This window comes from Amblyomma mixtum, chromosome 4 (genome assembly GCF_055824585.1).
Source record: "Amblyomma mixtum isolate Tamu chromosome 4, ASM5582458v1, whole genome shotgun sequence".
NCBI lineage: Eukaryota > Metazoa > Arthropoda > Arachnida > Ixodida > Ixodidae > Amblyomma > Amblyomma mixtum.
Window position 1 is genome coordinate 132,718,543 of NC_143015.1, and position 24,723 is coordinate 132,743,265.

The 24,723-nt window shown below is 47.2% G+C and overlaps 2 protein-coding genes across 2 annotated transcripts in view; both read left to right on the forward strand.

Moving 5' to 3' along the window:
* Positions 1-15,975, forward strand: part of LOC149348263 (uncharacterized) — a 28,789-nt gene extending 12,814 nt beyond the window's left edge. Inside the window, exon 2 of the mRNA XM_089588039.1 lies at positions 11,380-15,975. Coding sequence (XP_089444165.1) covers positions 11,392-11,838 — 447 coding nt within the window. The 5' untranslated portion in view covers positions 11,380-11,391 and the 3' untranslated portion in view covers positions 11,839-15,975. The remainder of the gene's footprint in view (positions 1-11,379) is intronic.
* A 141-nt stretch (positions 15,976-16,116) lies between these two features.
* Positions 16,117-24,376, forward strand: LOC149348264 (uncharacterized). The gene is made up of 2 exons (XM_089588038.1): positions 16,117-16,396; positions 18,401-24,376. Exons 1-2 carry the CDS (start codon positions 16,322-16,324, stop codon positions 18,905-18,907), a joined length of 582 nt encoding a protein of 193 aa, XP_089444164.1. The 5' UTR covers positions 16,117-16,321; the 3' UTR covers positions 18,908-24,376.
* Positions 24,377-24,723: the final 347 nt, after the last annotated feature.

Here is a 24,723-nt window from a genome sequence, read left to right on the forward strand (position 1 = left end):
GCTTAACATGTTAACCACACATCAGTAACACACGCAGACAGCCAATGGACGCGTCATTCGCTGGTAGCACTCGAATCATCATTCACAACCACATTCGTGGCAAAATGCTGTACTCAGGCTTTCGCCTTGCACCACTTTAGTCGCCAAAGTGACTCCTAATTTTTTTTTCATCGGAGCTTCTTAGCCTGGTCTCCCATTTATCGCTAGTTTTAATCGCGTTGCACCCATAATCAAATATGAAGAAGACCACGCGCGCACAACGGTGTGTGCGCTACACGGCCGGGTACTCCGAGCAGAGCAGGGTCTCCTAGTCCACACAGGTCTTGAGGTTATCTATAGGCCTCTCAGGGGAGGGTCCGCCGGTCAGAGGGAGAGGAGGAAGATGCGAAGGGTTCTGGGCATAGGGTGCAGGCAGGAGTGAGGAAGGAGGGACGATAGTGGGCGAGCGGTAGTTGTTTTTCAGTGTTCTAGCCGGCAAACGATTTACCGCAAACACTCTAGCATGAGGCTCCAGGAAACGAACAAATCACGCGGGCTTGTGGATTCCGCTCCGGTTCTCGCCAGGTTTAGAGGCGCTTTCGTAAAGGGTGACGCATTTTACGAGGTACGTTTCCATGGGCGAAACATGTGGCTCGTACGTGTTAGCGAAACAAAAGAAGTGTCGCACCAGTAATGGCAATCCGTTGAACATCTGCACATGTGTCGCAGGAACCGAACCGGAAGTAGGTAGGTGACGTCATGAGCTCCGCGTGCAGCTGCGTGTAAGCTGTGCGAGGCAGGGCAAAAGAATTGATAATAAATGTGCGTGCAGAGCAAGTCGGCAATATGCGAAGCACTTTTCAGTATAAACGCAGCAGCAGTGCAGCGCATAGACTTCCGCGCGCAGTGGTTTGAGGGCTTTGGGAGTCTTTCGAGGTACGCGTGTATTTATATGCTGATTTATTTGTTCAAATCGCTCTATCGGCCCTCCGGAAGAGATTGTGACCTAAGTGTAGGAAGCACACAAACTACATTGTAAAATTTCAAAATCAAATCAAAAAGGTTCAAACAATTTCAGAGCGGCCGCGGTGGCTCAGTGCTTATGGCACTCGGCTGCTGACCCGAAAGACACGGGTTCAATCCCGGCCGCGGCAGCTGAATTTCAATGGAGGCGAAATTCTAGAGGCCGGTCTACTGTTTGATGCCAGTGCACGTTAAAGAACCCTAGGTGGTCGAAATTTCCGGAGCCCTTCACTACGGCGCCCTCATATCCTGAGGCGCTTCGGGACGTTAAACCGCATAAACCAAATAAACCATAAAACATTTTCAAAACACCTAGAGACACCGAGGTTTTAATTTAAGACGGACATAAGTAAAGTATAAAGTAAGATAATAAGGAAGATTCTTTGTATAGGTTATGACTCCGCTCTTATCCGTTACGTCAAGTTTGTTGTAAGTCTCTACGTATACGTGACCTCATTTTAGATTATGTCTGCAGGCAACAGTGTGTTTCTGTCGTCAAGAAGTTTAGCAGCGGGGGGATATCCAGTTCATGTTTACTGAACAAACTCATTTAAGGCTCTGTACCGCGTATCGTTAATTCAAACATTCCAAAAGCAATAAAAAAATCCTGGTTTCAGCGGAACAGACACGTAAAACAGGACAGCACCCGTTCGTACGTCTGCTTTGCTTCGCCATGTCCTTTTTACACTGTTTATTTAAAATGTCTACGATCTAAAAGCAATACTGTCAGCTGTGTGCATAGCTTTTCGTAGTGCAGCACTAAATGGTCGTCTGGTCACTTCAAGTAGCAGACATACTCGCGCTGAAGCCTAACGCATCTTTAGTAGTCCACAAAGACGCGCCACATACAAATCCGCTTTGCAAGGAGAACTTATTGAAGGCCACAGTACGCGCTTTTTCATCTCGACTGACGCAGCTGCTACCCAAATGCGCTTACATGACATTCTCCGCGTGAAAAAAATAGCAAAACACAAGGCCAGGCACTTACATTCCCGTGACTTCTGCATTCAAGAGAAATGCCACGCTCACGCTGTTGCCTGTGCTTGGAGGTTATGCGAGGCTTTCTTTTCACGGCCTCTCCGGTGGCGAACACAGAGCAGAACTAAAAGAAACAAGGCATAATTATCGCGTTTTGCACACGACAAGCTGTTGTTTCGGGCACACTTGATCAGCTCGAATAGCAAAACGGTATTACAAGACACACGCTTCATAAATAGCGTCGCCACAGGCGCTAGTTGAGTGTTTATTTTTTTTAATGTAGAACACTACAGCGATACATCAACGCTCACTGCTATTTATCATGATCATCGTCCGCCTGACTACGCCCACTGCAGGGCAAAGGCCTCTCTCATGTCTCTCCAATTAACCTTGTCATTTGCCAGCTGCGGCCACCGCATCCCCGCAAACTTCTTGTCATCCTCCCACCTAACTTTCTGCCGTCCCCTACTACGTTTGCCTTCTCTTGGAATCCACTCCGTTACCCTCAAAGACCAGCGGTTATCTTGCCTTCGCATTACGCGCCCTGCTCAACCCCATTTCTTCCTCTTGATTTCGACTAGGATGCCATAAGCCCGCGTTTGTTCCCTCCCCCACTCCGCCCTCTTCCGATCACTTAACGTTAACCTATCATTTTCCTTTCCATAGCTCGCTGCGTTGTCCTTAACTTTAGCTGAACCCTCTTTGTTAGCCTCCATGTTTCTGCCCCATAGGTGATTAAGATACAGCTGTATACTTTTCACTTTCCCCACAAAGCAAAGCGGTGAAAGCGCTCTTGAGATTCTTAAGGGACTCGGGGTTGTATTCCGGTCTACAATCTAAGTTTTCAGTGCGCGCCCTCTGTCCCCGTGACGTAGTGGTCGCTGGACATTTGGAAAACACATTTCATTGCCGCTCTTTTTCCCCTTTGTTCCCCTCCCCAAGTGTAGGGTAGCCAACTGGGCATCACCTGGTTAACCTCCCTGCCTTTCCGTCCATTTCTCTCTCTCTCTCTCTCTCTCTCTCTCTATATATATATATATATATATATATATATATATATATATATATTGGTAAACTACTGTTTATGATCTAAGAGAACCTACCAAAGCGCTCCATCCCATTTTTATTCTTCTAGTTATTTCCCTGTCGTGATCCGGATCAGCGGTCACTACCTCCCTTCAGTAGACGTATTCCCTTACCTCTTCCAGCACATCGCTACCAATTGTCAACTGCTGTTCCCTTGCTAGACTTCCGAACATCTTCATGCTAATTTTAGACCCACTGTTCTGCTCTGCGTGTCTTAACTCATTGATAATGCTTTCCATCGAACCTTCTTACAGGGCCGGCTCATGTATCAAAACCAGACGCTTTCATTGGTCCAAAACTCGGAGGTTAGCAGACTACTCTTACACCACTTGCGGCATTCTGATCAACTACTCAACGGTGCTTGAAACATGAATACTGTGTAGAAACAGAAGTTGTAGGGCGACACCAATACAAATTACTGTCCATCTCTCGGGAGGCCCTACCGTCTGCTGACTTCCCGAGTGTCTGACGGTTGTGATGAGAGTTTTACGCTGATTTTGTAAACTGGCAAGATAGAGAACTCTGGCCAACGCAAAACTTCAGCTCTTCTGGCGAGGAAGGACGTGACGGAATGAAGTTTTGGCGTGAAATCCGCAGCGGCTTCACACGCGCAGTTCGAAGAAAGTTCTGACGCAGAAATTCTGACGAAGACACTCCTGTCGCCAACTGCCTCCGAGAAGGGATGCCCCATAGATTCGTCCCCCCTCCCCCTGTCACTTTGATCGTTTCATAGCTGCCCAGAGAAGGGCCTTTGTAGTTCTGAATCACTTTTTTTGTTTTGTGTTTTTGTGTTTTGCGTTTGCTTTGTCGCGATCACATTCCATTTTTTCTCGACAGAACTCTGGTCTCTGATTGATTTATTCATAACAAAAGAACGAAATAACCATCAACTGAATGCATACAAAGTCAACTTAGATGGAGTATTTCACTAAGAGACCAAGTAGACCACCTTTTTTTACCCAAAAAAAAATGATGCCCAGGCTTAGCTTGGTTAAGCCAAGAATGCGTTGCATATTGCGCGGTCTTTTTGCGCGAGGTATTGCTTGGCGGCACTCGATTTTTTCAGCAGCTTTTCCTCCGTGACGTATGGATGGGTGGATAGGAGCGCCCCCTTTGAAACGGGGTGGTGGCAACCGCCACCAGGGTTGCCGTTGGTGGCTACTTTGCGCCAAATTGGCTACTTTTCAACCCCGTCGGGCGATGAAAATTTCACGCTGGCTCCTTGGCTACTTTCTGGCTACTTTGAACTTCTATTTTGGCGCATTTACTAGCCAATTTTTTTTGCAATTGCATATACAATAGCAAGCAAGAACAGAAAAGAACAATTATTTCCAAGCTTTGCTGTCCTCATTGCTGTCCTGGTCGCCTTGATGCGCGCGCGCGTCCTCGACGCATATATTCTTCCAACGAACTGGAGTCTCCAATACGCCAGGAGCAGAGAATTAGCGGTGCACTTGATCGCGCATCATGTTTGACTTTCTGGCACGCAGCGGCATCGTACAAGGACACTTGCGGCGAATGCCCTTTTCAACACCTGGCGCAAGGAGCACTGAAAATTTCGACCCTTCCAATTTCTAATGCTGATGCAGAGCGCGTGTTCTCTTGCGTGAACTTGACGAAAACAGAGATCCGTAACAAAATGAAGCTGGACTTGCGTATGGCGATTCTGCGAATCAAATTTGGGCTACGACTCCAAGAAAAAAAAAGCATCATCGTTTAACGTTCCTGGTGAGTTGTTGAATAGAATGTGCCAAAATTACTCCGGCAAGAACACTATCTACTCTAGATAAACTACGCGGACTGAACTTTTATTTATTTGCAACGTACCTGATACTTGAAGGCCCAGCAAGAGGCCCAAAATTCCGTGCTCTTTATTTACTCTGTGTTTTTGTGTTGATTCAAAATGATACTATTTATTGTTCACTAATAAAAGTTGCTTATAATAATGGTTCTTTTCTACTTGGCTACAAATTTGTCGCCAAGATCGGGAGGCGTGGCTACTTTTGGCTACTTTTAGCTTCAGTTCTGGCTCTTTTTGAAAAATTCCCAACGGCAACCCTGACCGCCACCATGCTCAGCCGGCCTTTTTTCTTTTTTTTCTTTTCTTTTTTCTTTTTTCCTTTTTCTAAATGGTTTGGTGACGTCACGTCACCACGTAACGTGACGTCACCAAACCACGTGACGTCACGCCACGTGGTTTGGTGGCTGCCCGGCCACGCCCAAGGCTGAACTGAGTGATTGCAATATGCTACGCATAAATAGTCCCTGCATGCTTGGAACTGTGGCCGTAGATACAACGCAGGCGATCTGTGACGCGTCTACGACCTCATATTCTTGTTTATAGAAGCGAACGACGCTGTTTACTGCAGCACACGTTCCTGCTCCACGTCAAGGCCTGTCTGGAAGCAACCTGAGATAAAATGTTTCTAGCTTATCGCACTGTCTTTGCAAATATGTCTCTTGGGTTGCTGTCTGGTTATACAGTGGCGAGCAAGCACTTCAAGCAAGTGTCTACTTGTCTTGAAGCTGGTGGAAAACAAGCTCGTGTGATTTTGAAGGCTGCCGCTGACGCCTATAGAGAAAACATTTCGAGAGAGATAACACGCTCATAAAAACACAGACCCTAGGAAGGATAAAATCTGTTACCTTTATGAGGAAAACACCCGACGTGCCAACAGGGTGATAGAAGCGCAAAGATTATTACGTGCTGAAATAACTTCATCGTGGAAGGTGAAAATTAAAAGATGAGATATTCAATGAAGATAAAGGTCACGACGCAAAAAATACGCAAAGTACGCAAGAAATAAGAAGCGGATAGCAAAGCGATCGAAAGACAAAGTTAGAGGTTCTGCAGATTTTGTATTTAATTAGACAAAAGGGCATAAACAGGCGTGACGTGCTGGTCATGACATGCCTGGTAGCGAAAAAAAAAGGAAATTGCTGCAACAGTGGTAAACAGTTTGTGAAATAGGGTGCTAAAAAGAAAGGGGTAGGAGTGGCCATTTTTACGCAGAAAATAGAGAAGAGGGAGCAATACAATAGAAAGATAAAGGTTATTATGTGCTGAAATAACATCAAACTATCTTGTACTTACGACGGCAGTGCGAAGAGGATAAGATGCACACATGAAATTTTCTTTTCTTTTGCATTTTTTTCTGTCTCTATCCGGCGGCGCCCCTTATCGACTGCACATTGTCGATTTTGCCGCATCGGACGCTGTTTGCTCGCTTCCACAATAGACAATGGAGTGGCTGCGATTGCCGCAACAAGGGCTGAATAAGACGAAATGAACGGATGATTTGTCCTGCAGCTGATGATGATGTTGACGAATAGGCCTTGCAGAGGTGTCTCTAGGCGTTCTGCTTAGACCAGCTGTCATCTCCCCAATACATAAATCAGATCTGGGATGGGTGTCCGCTCCCACTCGAATGGAAAACATCCCTTGTAACGTTCATCCCCAAAGCAGGTAAAGCCGTGACTACGGACAACTTGAGACCCATCTCATTAACCTCGTGTGTGGGAAAGCTCATGGAGACGATGGTTCGGGATCGCCTCTCTCCATACATGGAGGGTAAGGGCCTCTTTGCAGACACTATGTTCGGGTTCCGCCCGCACATGTCTGCACAGGATGTCCTACTCCAACTACACAGGGACATAATACGACCCACAGCCATGCAACAAAACGACAAGGCCATTCTCGCCCTCGATCTTAAGGGGGCGTTTGACAATGTTAAACATGCCACCATACTCTCTAACTTGAACACCACTAACTGCGGGGCGAAGGTCTTCGCCTATGTCAGAGACTTCCTCTCTGCGCGTCAGGCACTCCTCCGGATCGAGGACGAGGAGTACGGCCCGTACTCTATGGGTACACGAGGTACACCACTGGGGGCGGTGTTATCACCGCTCCTTTTCAACATCGCCATGATGCACCTGCCCGGCCGACTGGCTCAGGTAGATGGCATAAAACACGCACTCTACGCAGACGACATTACAATCTGGACCACCGAGGGGAGCCTTGGGGAGATAGAGGACCGCCTTCAGCAGGCCGCCACCATAGTCGAAGCATATGCTGCCGACTGTGGTCTCCAATGTGCTCCCGCCAAATCAGAGCTTCTACACGTCAGGACAAACCACAAGGACAACACGTCTCTACACATATCTCTGTCAGGCGGTCCCATCAGAGAAGTGGCGGAGCTCCGGATCCTGGGTCTGTTCATCAATAACAAACTTAGGCCGGACTCTACTATAGCGAAACTCAAGAGCATAGGTGAACAGGTAGGGCGCATGATCCGCCGTGTTTCCAACAAGCGGGGTGGTCTGCGGGGCAGGGACGCGCTACGGCTCGCCTATGCCTTCGTGACCAGCCGGATCCTCTACGCCGTGCCGTACCTACGCACCACCAAACAACAAGACGAGCGCATTGACGCCATCATCAGGAAGGCAACAAAGCGAGCACTGGACCTTCCGGTGGCTACCTCCAACGCCAAACTGAAGGCGTTGGGAGTGGTAAACTCCTATCAGGAGTTGCGGGAGGCCCACCTCGTGAACCAATATACGCGGCTATCGCAGACGGTGCCTGGGCGCCGCCTGCTAAACCGCTTACACATCCAACACACATGCATACCAGAGGGGACGGAGAACATCCCGGTGCTGTGGCGCCACATGCTCTTGGTCGCTCCGCTCCCGCGTAACATGGACATGGCTTCACATGAAGGCAGACGACAAGCGCGGGTTCGCACGCTTGAGAGGCAATATGGGTATAAAGAGGGCGTCTATTACGTGGACATCACAGGGCCGTCGCCCGCGGGATTCTTCACGGCTGCCGTAGTCCACCGGGGAATGAATGTCGATGGGCTATCTTTTCGGGCCCCAAATTCAACACGAGCGGAGGAAGCCGCAATAGCTCTCGCTGCCGCCGATCCAAAATCGAAAACGGTTATTACAGACTCTCGCCGGGCCTGTGAACATTATCTTGCAGGCGAAATATCACCTCTGGCCTCGCAAATTCTAAGACGCGCTCTCGCCGATCCAACTCGCACAAAAGTGATCTGGGCTCCTGGCCACCAGGGTCTACGAGGCAATGAGGCCGCTGATGCGGCCGCCCGAGCGCTCACACACCGGGCTCCTCATCCTAGATCTCATGGCTCAGAAGCTCATAAACCGCTTCTGCGGTTCCGCGAAATCCTAATTTATTATTGCGACAGCCACCGTCTCTACCCGGCACCTGCCAAGGGGCTGAGTAAGGCGGAGGAGCGAACTCTGCGGCGCCTGCAGACAGGAACCCTACTCTGTCCTGCAATAGCAAAACACTTCGATCCGAACACAGATGGGCGCTGCCCGCACTGTGGAGAGATCTGCGATATCTTTCACATGGTGTGGGCATGTACTCAGAATCCTCACCTTCCCCCCTCCCCCACCCCCACCCGAGAGGCATGGGAGACTGCCCTCCTCAACTGCTCCACACTGGAGTCCCAAAGGGCTCTGGTCAAGCGGGCGCGAGACGAGGCCTCGTCATGCGGTGTCCCGGACTAAGGATACCGACCATGCAGCAGGGTTATTTATTTTTATTTTTTTAACCCTCAAGCTCTCTTTGATTAAAGTTTTTCACCACCACCACCACCCAGTGGGAAAGATGTGAACACTTTTTGCTGATGAACCATCCCAAGTAGAAGCAAAGCGGAGTAAGCTAATTGTTGCTGCTGCCTGTTCGAGGCATCGTAGAGATTTGCGTCGTGACAATTAGTCCTGTCCAGACAAATCCTTTTTCACCTTACAAACCGACATGGGCTTCGGAGAAGGTGTGGCTGACTTCGCATTCGACGAAAGGGCACATATTTCCGAAGAAGCGAAAAGTACAGATGCAGAACGTGAAAGAAAAGGAGATCTTTTTATCGATAAAAACTTGAGATATGTTTGTTTGGTCTCAGAAAAGTTTCATGGAAATCAATGAACTCGTTGTCGACAGTACGCGTCGCTCTTGTTTTGTGATGACAGCCATCACTTTTGGTCCAGGCTAACACATCAGGGCAAACGCATTTCCCCTGTGGACCAACCTGTAACTTCGATAATGGTGGAGTTTTTGTAAGTTAGGCTTACCACTGCATCACTGAGGAAGAAAGTTATTTGCAGCAGTTCCCCCCGAGTAATATTTTATTTCCTTCGCCTGGTCATCGCTCAAACTATGGCAGGTTATTATATGCATAGGTTGCTCATTTAAACGCAGAACGTATACTACCGTTTACTGATGGAGCTGAACCGAAGGGAATTCCTGGTCAACATAGAGAAATAAGATAGTCACGCGAACCGCTTTAGCGCCGGATAAGCCAGCTTTCCTTCGAGCTACCTCGAACTTAATACGTTAGATCACGAAGCAGCTGTCCTAGATGCTTCCGCCATGCAGCTTCCACGACGCCCGTTTTACGAGCAAGTACTCGCTGTGCAGTCAAGACTTCTCGCAGTCGAAGCCGCTGAATGCATCGTCGTAACTCTGAAAGCCAGATGCTACGCCGTAGAATGCACATCTCAGCTTGATTCATGTGACTCGTTAGTGTTCACAAAACATGCCAAGCAGCGCCACGCAGAGAAATAGCCTTTCTAGCAGCGGTGGCTTAGTTGCTATGGTGTTTCAAGGTCGCCCACGGCTAGTGGTTCAGTCTCAGACATGGCGGCTTCATTTCAGCGGAGCTGAAATGGAAACTCGCCTGGTTATTGATATGTAAGACCACGTTGAGGAGGTAAAAATCATCCGGAGCCCTCTCTATACGGCGTATCTTGACCTACAGGGTTGTTTTGACGCATGAAAAATATATATGTCAATATGGAGAAACCACCCCTGTTCTTTGCCATACGTACCAGCTGCGTATACTTGCATATGGTCGACGCCTGGTGCCCTTTGGTGGTACTGAGCTTAACACTATGGGAGCCCTCTTTAAATAATATAAAAAACTCAGTCATTTAATTTCTATTTAATAACCAATGGCTCTTCACTTAGCCCCAGTTTAGCGTCACGCAAATCGACCATTTCTTTTCGTTTTGACTGTTACACGGGGCGTCCTAGTGCGATTTCGCAGGAGTGGAAAATACAAACACAAAAGAAACGCCAGTTTACAAGAAATTCTTCAGGTATACACAGAAAGTACATCGAGTTGTAGTTATCACGTTCTTGTAGTCAGGTTGCCAAAAAAACAACTGCAAAGATTCAGTTGCTGACAAGAAAATTATATCGACAGCAGTTCAGTTACAATGGGCAGTGAGTTCCAGGGTTCAAAAGTAGAGGCAGGTTAACTAAAACGAAAGCCATTCATTCATCTTCACAACAGACCAAGCCCTTTTCCTGCTTGAGTGAGCGTGCATAACTACACACTGAAACGAACATACTTGCCATAAGCTCCGTGAATCTGCTGAGACAGCTTAAAGAACTTCATCGCCAGCGAACATTGTGACGTCAAGGGGTGTGGCATTCTTGGAAAAACTGATCCTTTTTTTTTCTTTCCTTTTATGTAACACAAGTGTCATCTGTATGTCGGTCCCATTTCCTCCACAATTAATGCAGCCCTGCACGTGGCACACCAGCTGCAGGAAGCTGCGAACAACCAGACGTTTAGCCTACCACGCCGACCACATGTGGGCCAGGCGGCGTACGCAGAGAGGAGGCTATTATGCTAGCTGAGCAGAAAATAGGGCTAGTAGGTACAGGTAGAAGGAATATGAAAGGGAATATGCGACTAAATTCGACTTATGATTACTGCTAAGTCGTCATCATCATCGTCAGCCTGACTACGCCCACTGCAGGGCAAAGGCCTCTCCCACGTCTCTCCAATTAACCTTGTCCTTCGCCAGTTGTGGCCACCGTATTCCCGCAAATTTCTTAATCTTATCCGCCCATCTAACTTTCTGCCGCCCCGTGATACGTCTGCTTTCTCTTGGAATTCAGTCCGTTACACTTAAGGACCAGTGGTTATCTTGCTTCGCATTACATGCCCTGCCCAAGCCCCCTTCTTCCTCTTGATTTCAACTAGGATATCATTAACCCGTGTTTGTACAAGTGATTAACATATTTTTATTCCTATTGCTTATGGTATTCCTCCGGATGAGTGACACCTATCCAGAATTTTCAACTTCAGTGCGGAAATAACAAAAATTTGCATTCTTGGGCGCAGACTTAACTAGTTGCTTTCATATTTAACTCCCTGGACTTTATTGTCCTGTGACTTCTCCGTGTTTTGCGTTTTCTACACCGTTTCCTTAGGTTAGTTGACTAAAGGCTACGGCTCCTTTCTAACAAACCCCATGTGTTTATGTCTCACGCAGCTCCGTCGAAACATGGCGCATTCGGACAAGCAGGAGCTCCTCAGGGCTCGGGTGCGATACCCGTCCTACCTGAACATGCTGCTGTTCGCCGGCACGATGTCCGCCTGCCTGGGGGTCGTGCTCTGCTCCTACCACCTGGTGTACGCCGCCGACCCCATAATCTGGATCAGCGGCCTCGTCGCGTTCGGCGTCGGCGTTGTCTTGGCGTTGCTAGCGCTGGGCCTCCTGGCGGCGTCGCTCATGCGGCGCCAGACGCTCGAGGCGTCGTGGGTGCCGCAGAGCGTGTCGCCGTACGAGGAGGACTTCGGCACCGACTACTACTTCGACGACGCTGACGACGCTGGACGCGTCTATCGGCCCACAACGTACGCGGCGCCCAAGTTGTTGGTGTCCAACCCTCTGGCAGCGCCGGTGGCAGCAAGCGTCTACCGGCTCGTCTACGGAGCCGACCCCAAGTGAAGAGCGTCTCCCTTGTAGAAACGACGCGCTCTTCCTCGACGCTCTGACGTCGTGAGAGAACGGCAGGGGCTTTACACCGAGTGATTCGGTGTCAAGCGCGAAAAGGTGTATTTCGTTTCACATGCGCCGGAAAGGGTGTTTGTTGCACCAGAAAGGGTGCATTTTGTCCCTTGTACACTAAGAAGGATTGTATGCTGAACCAAAAAGGCTGCATTTTGTATTGTGTAGGCTAATATATGTGTATGCCTCACCAAAAACAGGTGTGTTTTGTATCATCTTTGCTGTAGGCTGTTTCGGAGGCTGATCAGTCTAATCTTGCCACACACACACTCTCTTGTAGAAATCACGCGGTCTTCCTCGACGCTGCGACGTCGTGAGAGAACGGCAGGGGCTTTACTCCGAGTGATTCGGTGTCAAGCGCGAAAAGGTGTATTTCGTTCTACATACGCCGCAAAGAGTGTTTGTTGCACCAGCAAGGGTGCATTTTGTCCCACGTACACTAAAAAGGGTTGTATGCTGAGCCAAAAAGGCTGCATTTTGTATTGTGTGGGCTAATGTATGTGTATGCCACACCAAAACAGGTGTATTTTGTATCATCTTTGCTGTAGGCTGTTTCGCAGGCTGATCAGACTAATCTTGCCACACACAACTTATATGGAAACACATACATTGACATCACTAATTCTGATCTAAAAGGTATATTTCTTTGTATGTATGCCAAAAGAGGTTATACTGCACCAGAAAAGGTTCATTATCGCTTGGTATGCTGGAAAAGACGTATGCTGAACCAAAATGGGTGCATTGTGTCATGTGTAAAAGCTCTATGTCCATGTATAATCGAAAAGAGTGTATTTTGTGTCTTACTCGCTGTGCACCATTATGCAGCTTGGCCAGAAGGTTTGTATTGGTACATACACGCACCGCTAATTCTCATCTGTCTCTGATGCTTTGTAGTGCGTTCATTACGGGAAGGAAACTGAATTACACATATGGATACTGAAGGAACTTCCACCAGTAAATTAGAACATTACTGTGGAGACTAAAATATATATATTGAGGTGCTAACTTTTACACCTTTGTTAGCTATGTTCTTAAGATACTTTAGTCAATTTCTTTCCACTAGTGCTATTGTAGGTAAAATTACCTATAGCTGTAATTTCTGTGGACACAGAGAGCCTCAGCGAAAAAAATTCTATAACTGCGTCCACCAAAATGAGTACAATTTATTTAATGTCCATTGTTCTTGCCGGACGGAGTATTACTATAGATAGCATTGCCAGGACGAAGTATGGGTGCAACATTTAAGTTTTGCGGTCGCACCTGTTGGCTGTTTAATGACATAGCATAAAAGCGCAGTTCGAGGCTGCAGCCGATCTCCAAAGAGACAGCAACTTAAATGTTTGGGTGCCATGTATGCAAGAACCTTGAACAAAGTGTAAGCGCTGTGATCTGTGAATTGGTGTGTGAAGTGCCTTACCGATAAAGACTGCTATTTGTGTTTGACTATGATATTTCTATGCATTTTAAACCACGCTCAAAATTTTTACACCCAATAAACTGGGCCTTTAGGATAGTTGTACCTAATTATGTCGAAGGGTTTGGATTATATGTTAGAATGTTATATGTTAGAAAACTACATTTCATAAGGCATATCAGCGCCGTTCATCAAAACAAAACTAGGTTTTAAGATGTGGGAAAATGATGTATAGCATGCACCGATACCGCAAGGATGAGAAACACATAGTGCAAAAGTAAACACTTTGAGGACCTGTACATGATGCACTATCTACAAAAGAAGTGCGCAATGAATAGTGCCACAAGCCTGATGTTGTTAAGCTCAGAACTTCTTATGCTTTGCATACTGAACCTTGAATACATCACATTCCAAATGGCTTCATATCAACCAAAGCACCGCCACGGCAGGTTCACCTGTTGACGAAAATCCTCGTCATCATTTCTGTCTGTAGTGTGTTGTGCATGAGTATTAATTTTTGCAATCACTTGTTTCCTTTTTCTGGACGGGGGTCTCCATGTGTGATTATACATTTCTGTCGATGCAAAACTGTCAGTACGATAATGAATCCGAGCGCTTGTATTACGGCTTATGTTATGGCTTTTTATGAACCCTGTCTTCCCCTACTGAAAGAGCTGTATGATGCAATAACGTCATACAAGGTTTATCATAAAATATGATATAAATATTACAGCATACAAAGTTATTCATTGTCATGCATTTTGAACGACGTTTTAGATATCTCATGATAGTTGTATGAGAAAACCTGCTTAAGGTTATTGCATTATAAAGCTTTTTCTGGTGCGGTTAATCCTTCCCGTGGTACACCCAACCTTGTCATGTACATAGAGAATATGTACTGTGTGACTTCTTTTTTTAACACGTGCTTAGTAAGTGTAACCAAAGCCCTTATGTTTTTCATCCATTACTACCATGCGGTTTCGATCCCGGCCGCGGCGGTCGAATTTCGATATAGGCGAAATTCTAGAGGTCCGTGTACTGTGCGATGTTCAGTGGACGTTAAAGAACCCCACGTGGTCGAAATTTCCGGAACCCTCCACTACGGCGTCCCTCATAGCCTGAGTCGCTTCGGGACGTTAAACCCCATAAACCATAATTTTATAGCAACGACAAAATCCAGAAAGATATTTCATTAGTGCATTATTTGAGCGTGTTATTAGCTACACCAATCTGTTTCCAATGAAAAACTTGCTAGAGAAATGGTTCACACCCCTATAAGGTGACAAACAGTCAATAATTGAGAAGTTACTCCTGTGCTGATGTGAAGTCTACCGAATTTCTCTCTTCTTGGCTTTTAGCAAATAACAAATAAATGCCTACTTTTTGACTGGTAAAACAAATAAGAACATACAAGACATGTTACTTTGAAGGTATAGCTAATTCAAGATCGATGGGAAAGGTGTTCGCCGTGTCGATGACAATGATAATGATGGCTGCTATATGGAAGAAAGCGTATTCTTCTATGCTGAATCGTGTCAGTAACGATCAGACCATAGATCGAATAATACAAGTCAAATACGTACACCCTCCGCTTGTAATATGCTTCTTCCACGAAATTTTACTTAAGCAGGCTAGCAGAAAAATCTCAGATAGCAGTGGTACAGTTGCATTCTGAAACAAGTGTATTACTCTTAACCCTTGTGTAGCTTCCCATAGGCGTAAAAGAACAAGACAACGTATGGTCAAAAACAACGCAGTGTGTGTGTCACCTCCCTGTCGTCTTGTTTGTCGGAACTGGCTTTCTGAGAGTAAGAAACCAAACAGACCCATCTACCTACAGTCCTAGGTCTCGAAACAAACACGCATGTCTAATCGAATCTTCTTGTTCAGAGAGTGTAGCGCCATCTATGGATGGATTGATAGACATTGGGCTGTGGCAGTGCATACGATATTGTGCACCGTACGCGCGTTCTACACCGCCCGATCTCGCAACTTCCTTAACAATTCATATTCAAGACCAACCAAATCACACAAACACACAAAGCGTAGGACTGCAAACTAGGAACGAGGCTGACCCTTACGGCGATTTCTGTAAGCGCCATATAGGCTCACAGTTCGCGCTCTGTGACTCTCATTGGACTCCTATAGGGTTGGGAGTGTTCATATCTGGAGCAAATCGATACAAAGCCAGCTTCTGGACAAAGAAACGGTTACATACGAAATGCTTCCACACGGTCAACCGCATGTTTTTAGTTTTGTAGCCAGCAGCAGTTTTTCCAGTAGATAAGTGTGAAATCAGAGCGAACGCTCTGCCACATAACGTGCAGGAAGCCTTGGAAGAGAATCAGCAAAGACTCCTGTCGCCACCTATCAGTTGAAAAGAGCACCTTCAATGCTTTTTTCCTCCCTGTTTTCCGACGCCCTTACGCATCAGGTTGAAGCTTCATAGCCCGGCGGTCTCATGACATGGTGAAAAAAAAAGCCGCGGAGTTATAGGCAACTCTTATTCAGCCACATTTTCATTATTTTTTTTGTTTCGTTTCACGTCGTGTTCGCTTTGTCTCCATGACAATGCAATTTGTGTTGGCATTTCCCGCGGTGACGTTCGATGGCGTGAAACGCGAGCGAAGCGTTCCAATAAAAATCGTGTGCAAACCGTCGTATATCGACTCCACTTTCTCTTTTAGCTCCACGTGCGTGAAGCGCCCGCTCGAACACACCGGTTGCTCCGTCTCACGCGAGCTCCTTCGATCGGGAGCTATAGCAACAACTGATCGAGGCGCGGATAAACAGTAGCAGCAACAATAAAACGAGCTCCGAGAATAGACGGAAAGCGGACAAAGAACGTCAAAGGTTGAAAAAAAAAGTGGGGGAAGATTGAGCAGTGAGCATACCAGTAGCGGGCTCGTCCCCTCCTGTTGCGTTAACCGCAGCACGGCAGACGACGATGGGGTCTGGTCGGCTAAGAAGCTTCGTGAGTGGGTGCAGGAAACAAGAGTGGATACTTTGATGTTTGTGCTCCTCAGCGCCACTGGAGGAGTGGTGGCTCAATCGGAATCGTCGCGACCACCAGCTTCGAACCAAGTAAGTTTAGAACCTATAAAACCGGGGTACTTTACCGCTTTCACTGACGTATCCCAATGGGCACTGAACTGTCTTGGACGTCCTGCGGACGTCCTCAATGTCCACAGTACGTCCATGGGAGTTTTAATGTTCATTGAGATGTTTTGAACCACCTCTGAAACCAGGCCACTTTGCAGCGTTCAATGAGGCACGTTTGGAAAAGCCGCTAAGACCACGGTAGTACGCTTTGTCAGATAACCTTGCATGGAAGGACCCCTGAAACCGGGCTACTTTCAGCCGTTCAGTGATATAACGTCTTAAAAGACCTTGCGATATTTTAACGCGTTCAGTAAAGTTATTTTGTAGGTACCCTTTAAATCGGGCAGTTTTACCATGCTCGATGACGTATGTTTGGTAGGACGCCTTAAGTCGAGATATTTAATCCAGCTGGATGACGTAAGTTTCGAAGGAACCCTGACACCAGGGTACTTTACTGGCCCATATGTAAGACGCGGGTAGCTACGCCAGATAATCATACGAGTTCATATAACTCATGTATATCTTGCTGATATATACAGCCTTGCGTAATAGTTCTCGGTTAGTCTTTAATTCTATTGTAGATAAAATATAAAATCTTGCTTGAATATTATGAAGAGTAGTGGGAATCCGTAAAAAAAAATTCCCCCAGTCCAACAGAAGCAAATAATTGCACGGGTTCCACCTCTGTGGACAGTCCAAAGGAGGTTGATCATTTTTGTAAAAAAAAAATTAAAAACTATCAGCTTTGAGTGAAAGATGTGAAGGCACGACCGATTTGAAAGCGGCTGCTGTATTTCTTTCCTCCGCAGAAGTTAAAAATGGTGTGCGTGCAAAAAAAAACTTAGTCTCAGAAAATTTCGTTGTCTTAAAAGGTATATCACAGCGTCGATGAAGTGAAATTGGCCGCTATATTATTATTCGGCGCACGGAACGCCTCGTTTGAATCCCTAATCGGGCGATATATTGACCATGACTAATATTTCCAGTGTCTTGCATACCAGTCAAGGTGAAAAGAAGGGTAATTCTCCAGCATGTGCGCCGTCTTGCTGCAAACGGAATTTCATCAAAACTACCCAACTTCGAAAAAAATTGCTACACGTTGCGCTCCTGGAAGTATTTCAGCAACTTCTTTCGAATTATTTTTATTACAAAGTTTTTTTTTTTCATATTCAAACTTTCAGAACAATTTCAGAGAAGGAAATGAGAAAAGTGTCATGTCTGTATATTGCCTAGCATGTGGCCAAACCTATGCGCACATAAATGATGTAAAAATACTTCTCTAATACAAACTGACAAAATGTGCCAGCACAACTTATACCCTTGACGTTGTACAGCGAGCGAGGAAAGGCTGTACGGGCGGGGACGGCGTGCAGAGATTAATGGTACTGAATCCAGCTCAGCACGACGAAAAGATTATGCTGTCATGTGCATGATGACGTCCCAGGAAGCAGCTACTGTAGGAGCCCAGCCTACCGTTAAATTTGCTCTCTAGGAGACTCAACAGAGGCGTTAGAAGCAAATAGAAGAAATACGGACGCGGTGACTAGAAACAGCAAAGCCGACACAAAAGATATTGTGTCATGGATATCCGTAGTGCTTCATTCAGGTGTACATATCCGACGCTTTAGGTCACCACTGTACGCACGTTCCCAGTAACCATCTGTACGCTCTTCACCCTCTCGTCCACTGAAAAAACAAAGAACAAGAACACAAAAAAACAAGCAATGTACTTCCGATCATGTTCGCAATTCTTCTTAAGAGGCAATTCTTCTTAGGAGCGGGAACCTTGCTCTCAGAATGTTCGGTTAGAATTCGTACTCAACCAAACAGAAACAGAACAGCACGAGCAGCCATTCCATGAACATTGTCTGGACCTGTGCTGTCGAACTGCACATTGCCGAACATGAGTGCCTTCCATTGCTTCTACCAACCCTGTATCGCGTCCTTTACATTATTCATTCCGATATCTGCGGTGACGTCCCGCAGCCTCCGGTTATGCTGTCCCGGAGGCAGTTGCATGGTCGCCAGACGTCTGGAGGCGATGATGACCCGACCCGGTACGCGGGAATCTCGCCCTGGCGCTACGGCAGCGTCATCTTCCTCGGCTTCTTCCTCAAGCTGTCCGGCATCCTCTTCGTTCTGGTGGGCTTCAACTCGTCCGCGGCGGGCCTCCGTCTCCTGGGCTTCGTCCTCATTCCCGTCGGCATCTTCGTCTTCAGCGGAGGTGTGCTCTGGGCAGCCATGGAGAGCTGGCGCTATCGCATCGCCGTAATGGCGATCCACGCCCTCGACCCGCTGGGTGCCTCCGGTGTGTTCCTCAACGGCACCTCGGTGAGCTCGGTGTCGGTAAACGTCCCCGCTTCGGCGAGAAACGGAGTGCACTCGGCGCCACCCGTGGATCCTGACGGGCCTATGGCTGGCCTGGAACCGGTGCAGTTCAGCAAGTACCCCGTGGCACTACCGGTGTACACTGGAACAGCTCCGACGTCCTGATCGGGAAGACAGTCGCACCGCGCCGTGGTTGTGCCACCGAATGCAGTGTGCGGACCATGAGTGCGTGTGCGAAGACTGTCTTTACTAATCATGGGTGGTTGGCGGTGATTTTTGCCTGCCGCTACCTTGCGGTGGTCGCTGTGTGCATCAGAGTGGCCTCGTCCTGAACTCTGATTTGCACAAAGACTTCAATTTACGTCATATTTTCCTTGATCCGACCAAAGTAAAGAAGGCTTCGAAAAGTTTTTCAACAGCTTACGCCGAGGTCCAATACAAAGTAATTGCCTAAGTATGCTACTCAAACCAGGGGATGGATTTAAGGAGAGACCAATTTAAGGGGGAATTCAAACTGGGGTGCCCTGTTCTTCGGCGATGACAGCTCAAGAAATGCATAGCAGATAGAGGACCGCCTCTTTCCTTCCTCCGCACCTACCCAGTCAAATGTTTGCCCGTAATTCTGGCCGTGCTCAAACTCACAATTAATGTCTCATGAACAAGCGCACCAACCTTTCACATAGATGACATGCGGTAAGTCTGAATCCCCATGGTCATGTTGAATGTGAATCGCCATGGTCATGATCATGCTGAATCCCCATGGTCGATGTTGAAGAAGCATGCTGCAACTTGCTCGTCTGGAACTGCTGTACATGATGCCAATACTCCTGTGCCCTTGAACGTGGTATGTTTTCCGACCGTCACGAAGCCATTTAGTGATATTTTCAAGACTTTTCATACAAACTTTATCTGACTGGTTAGAGTGAGTTATAATAATTAGACGGAAGAAATCCAGTGCGCTTGGCGCCGGCAGTGAACACCGCTGCCCGTATGGCTGGTCTGGAACCAAAGCAGTTCAACAAGTATCGCGTTGAACTACGAGTGTGCACTAAACCTCTCCGGCGTCACGACGAGGAGAACTGCATCACGCCGGGCTGATGCCAATGAACAGCACCGCGTGTGGACCGAGTGTGTTTCTGCAAAATATCTTCATTTCTTATCTCGTGTGTGTTTGTGTGTCAAAGCTGTGGCGAATATTTAATTGACAAGTGCTACGATTATCTTTGGCCCCCAACTCGTGGATTTGGACCCTGTGATTGGCCCATGACAAGCTTAGTAACTTGAATGTGCTTACTATGCATAGAATGGCCTAAGAGACGTGCGATGAGGCAGCATGCACCGGACATAATCTCACCGTACGCCTCCGTCCATTTCTCCATACTAAGCACATTCAAACTGCAGTGCAGTACCAACTGGTCCCGATACTCAAACTGATAATAGGCTTAGTTGCTTGTGAGCCTACAGCCCAAGCATAACAAGACGCACCTGAATCACGAGGGGTCGAGTGGCGTAAGCACATCGTAGGGGCTCAGAAGTGATGGATAAAGTCCCTTTTCAGGATGCTTTTCTGACCTAGGTGCCCTCTCACGTGCTGCAAGCACCTTTATTTTTACCTTTATTTTATTTTATTTTATTTTTATGTTCGTTGTGCTGGGTTTATTATTGTTAGGCAAGCTACCTGTCAGTTCCACGACATACAAGTTTTGCTGTCTCGCCCAGACGCACAAGAGGTTACCTTTTAAGAGCTCGTCTTGATGTCACCCGAAGAGTTTGCCAAAATCGCCGTGCATGACCGACTGTGTTCAAAGCAAAACTTTCACTGTTGTCTGAGCCAAATCAAAGTGTAATGCAGTGTATACGCCAGTAGGAAGGATGATGTACACTTTGTGTCACAAGTGTCCCTGTAACGTTTGCTGTTGTTTGTCTGTGTGTTCTTTTTTTTGTACTGAGTCTATTTCTGCACAGTATATCACAGAGTTATAGTTATTGACTGCTTGGTGTTCCAAGGTAAGCAGAAGAACCCACCATCTCAACAAATTCAAAGTAACAGGCGTCAGAGCGAATGCAGCGCCTTCAAAGCCGACACGAACGTAGAAACTCATATTATCAGTAAAAACGCCGACAGTGAGTCGTAATTGTGCGTCTACGATTATGTAAGGTTTCCTTCGACACAAATTTTGCCGCTTCACTATTCTTTCGTTCATATACCGTGTCACGAAACAACATTGCTTCGTCGTGTATGGCTCGGTGTTGCATTTAGAAAGCAATACACGTTCAGGATTAAGATGGCCGACAGCCCTTCTTGCGAAAGACGTGGCTGTGAAGAGACAATTGCACATCTACTGTGTCAGTGTCCTGCTTTGGCGACCGAAATACGTTCGCTGCGTTGTGCCGTGGACCGCCTCGATCCTCTCCCTTCAACAGAGGATAAGATCCTCGGACCGAAACCACAGCAATCGACTGCCCTCATGGCCTGCACGCAACAGTTTTGCTTCCTGAGAGCGATTGGCTTGAGGGGACAATGGTGACTCTGCCCCTCGCCCCTTCTCTCTTTCCCTTCTCAATCCCATCATCCCTCTTCCCCAGTGCAGGGTAGCCAAGCAGAACACCTTCTGATTAACACCCCTGCCTTGCCTCTTTATCTCTATCTCTCTCTACCTGCCCTTAGCAAATCCACAAAGCTCTGGCACAAAAAGATTGTATTACTCCTTGCTTGTCAAATGAACAAAATCAAATCAATCTTTTGTGATTAATTCGCCCGCCTAGCGTGCGTTCTTAAACCTCGCTCGCGAACTAGGGAGTGCAAGTTGTATAGCGGTATGCTTTCGTAGAATGGTCTCATTTTGAAGCCTTTTTTAAATCACTGGCAAAAAAGCGCAATTCGGCGACATTTCCTAAGCTGTAAGAATGAATCCGAGAGGTCAGCAGCTGGACTGCCGCTTTATATTCCCTTTGTTCGAAGTCACAGCTAAACTACGCGTTTTTAGAGGAAGGGCCCTCTAAAATATGGTTTCTATGGATTTCTCTGTATTCTTCAAAGCCATAGTATTACCAAGATGCAAAATGCCATCTGTGTGCGTTTGCTGGCTGCTTAAACGAGTCGGAAATCGCCGCTGGGCCCCGAGTCCTCACTGCCATATATATGCTCACCGGCAAATCGCCCGTCGTAATTTTGCAGCACTATAGTCCAACAGCTGCAGTAGCTAACTAACTTTATATTCTTTTCGATATACCTAAAAAATTAGATATCTGTGCAAGGTACTTGTGTTAAAATGGACGCTAATGAAGACTCTAAAATCAAGCCTTCTTTTCATTACAGTCATAAAGACGAGGGTAAAGCTAAACTTTAGCGTACAGCTGGCACAGCTTTCACTCTGCAAGTGTGCGCAGCGGTCGTGGACTGTTGTACCTTACGAGTGCTGCACGGTATTTGTCGTTTATAGGGGACACTGCAGTGTGTAGAAAGCGCTCACATACACGCGTGTGTGCATCTGTGTATAAACATGTCATCAGCCAAATAAAGGGGGCTATTGTACAGCGCACACAGATGTTCGCAGTTATTGCCATGCCATTACAGTATTATCCAGCCACATTTCACCACAGAGGTTCCCGATCGCTTCTTGACTGCGTTGTTCGGATGGCCACAGTGCTGTCTGTCAGAAAGACTGTAACTGGCTCAGAGGCTATTTACCTTAAATTAAACAGCAATAGTTGCGCGTGGAGCTGGTTCCAAGACGAGTGGTGTCGTTGTTTGCGCCGGTGTTGAGTATTTGTCCACCGCAGTTAGGCTGATGATGATGATGGCGATGCCGTAGTACCGTTGTAACGAAAATTTCCAGCCTTTTTTGAAGCTCAAGATGATGTTAACCCCCCTCCTTCCCCTGCGCCACTGCATGGCTCCGGCCACCGCTATCGCCACGGAGTTGGAGCGTCGGCCATGATCGGATACGCGACATCAACGCGGTCCGACATGCGACACCTGTCCACTACACATGCAATTACTGCGTTCGCCGGCTGTTTCCTCTGAGCCTCTCAGCGGCAGCGTTTACATCCGCTCTCGATAGATGCCGCATGAGTCGCTGTAAATATTTTTCTAATAGCGCATTTTTTATCTCCAAGCTGCCGGATCTGGAAGGAACGTGGCTTTCGTCGGCTCTTGTTCTCTAGTACAACAGCAGCTTCGTGAAGCTCAGTCCATTCACGTTTGCAATGCGAATAGGTTTCCGATAGTAAACCAGCGTTCTTGGTAAACTTGAAGATATCTTGCAATAACGTTCAGATGAAAAGGAGGAAAGCAGTTGCGACATCCACGTAAACAGCGGCCTGTGAATAGTTTAGTGGTCATGAAATACACATTGGAAAGTCTGTGCTCCAGCATGTTCTGTTCGAAAAGGTGCTGGCAACATTAGGTGCTGGCAACATTAGGTGCTGGCAACATTATGTCGTACTGGCAACATTAGGTACTGGCAACCATGGAGCAAAAAAAAGAAATTATGAGGGAGCGTGACGTCACGCGCTCAGCCTCTGCAAGCCATCCTCCTCTGACGCCGCTGCCGAGGGCCCTTTTGCGCACTGACTCTTGGGAAATAGGCCCTCCACAGTTACCAGACTGCCAACCAGCTTGGATTGCGGTGCTTTTTAGTGAACGTCCGTGCTCCGATGTAGCGCAGCAGCGCAGCGCCACACAACGAAAGAGCGGAACCGAAATCCGATTAAGAGCTACCGCTGCCTTGTCACGTGAGGGCATATTTCCCGTTATGCTTTCCAGTATATTTTTTATGACTAGGCTTCAAGGTTATGACGTCACGCTCCCTCCTAGTCTTTTTTTTTCCTCCATGGTGGCAGCATACCCCACCCAATTCTGATGGCGAGGGAAAAACAAATGCGAAATTTTGAAAACCTGTTCTACCGACACTGAAATAAGGGTTCTTCCGAGACACTCACAAGGCCTATAAATGGTGAGGTGGAGTTGTCTGAGAGTTCTCCAGGCGTTTACGAGAGTGAGTGAGTTCTCTGTGGCCATGTAAAGTAAAGAGTACATACAGGCTTTGGTCCATACTGTGATAAATATGAACGATGAACTTCCACAGCATGTCTAGAGAATGGCGTGTTTTCTCTCCCTTCATCTCCTTTCCCTCGCGTAAGATAAGCAACCAGGCAAACTAATGATTAGCCTACTCGTCGTTCCTTTCTCTCTCTCTATTCACTGTGCGGGTGACAAGAGATGACTGATACGGCACAGAGCTGCGACACAAATCGCCTACCTAAATTAATGTTATTGTGAAGTGTCGCTACAGTGGAGCAACTTTTGGCAGCGTGACGCAAGAAGAGTGACTTCTGCAGTGAGCAACAACGCGAGGCTCTTTTTTGATTTCGCGGATGCCAGAAGTCTTTCACTCCGGCAGTGAAACCCCGAGCCGTGTGTGGGAAAGCACGCTACGTGGAAAGTAGACGCAATCCTTAAGGGTGTGCTCATGAGATCGGGGCAATCACAGCGCCCGGAAGCCTTATCACGTAGCATTGTTTTTTTCAAGCTGGTATCTGCATATCGATCTGGTGTCTGTGGCGTCCTTGTTGTGTCGTAATTGAAGGCCTTTTGCGTGCTGCCAGACCAGTGGACTGTAACAAAGAAGGGCACGTGTAATGTGAGGGCCGAATGATGGTTTGGTTTGGATTATGGGGTTTAACGTCCCAAAGCGACTAAGGCTATGAGAGACGCCGTAGTGGAGGGCTCCGGAAATTTCGACCACCTGGGGTTCTTTAACGTGCATTGACATCGAACAGTACACTGGCCTCTAGAATTTCTCCTCCAAAGAAATTCAACCGCCGCGGTCGGGATCGAACCCGCGTCTTTCGGGTCAGCAGCCGAGCACCATAACCACTGAGCCACCGCGGCGGCGAGGGCCGAATGAATGAATGAATGAATGAATGAATGAATGAATGAATGAATGAATGAATGAATGAATGAATGAATGAATGAA

Coding starts and splice junctions, on each gene's coding strand:
- LOC149348264 (XM_089588038.1), top strand. CDS start 16,322: ATGTTTGTGCTCCTCAGCGCCACTGGAGGAGTGGTGGCTCAATCGGAA. Junction 16,397..18,400: donor GACCACCAGCTTCGAACCAA/GTAAGTTTAGAA, acceptor GACGTCCCGCAG/CCTCCGGTTATGCTGTCCCG.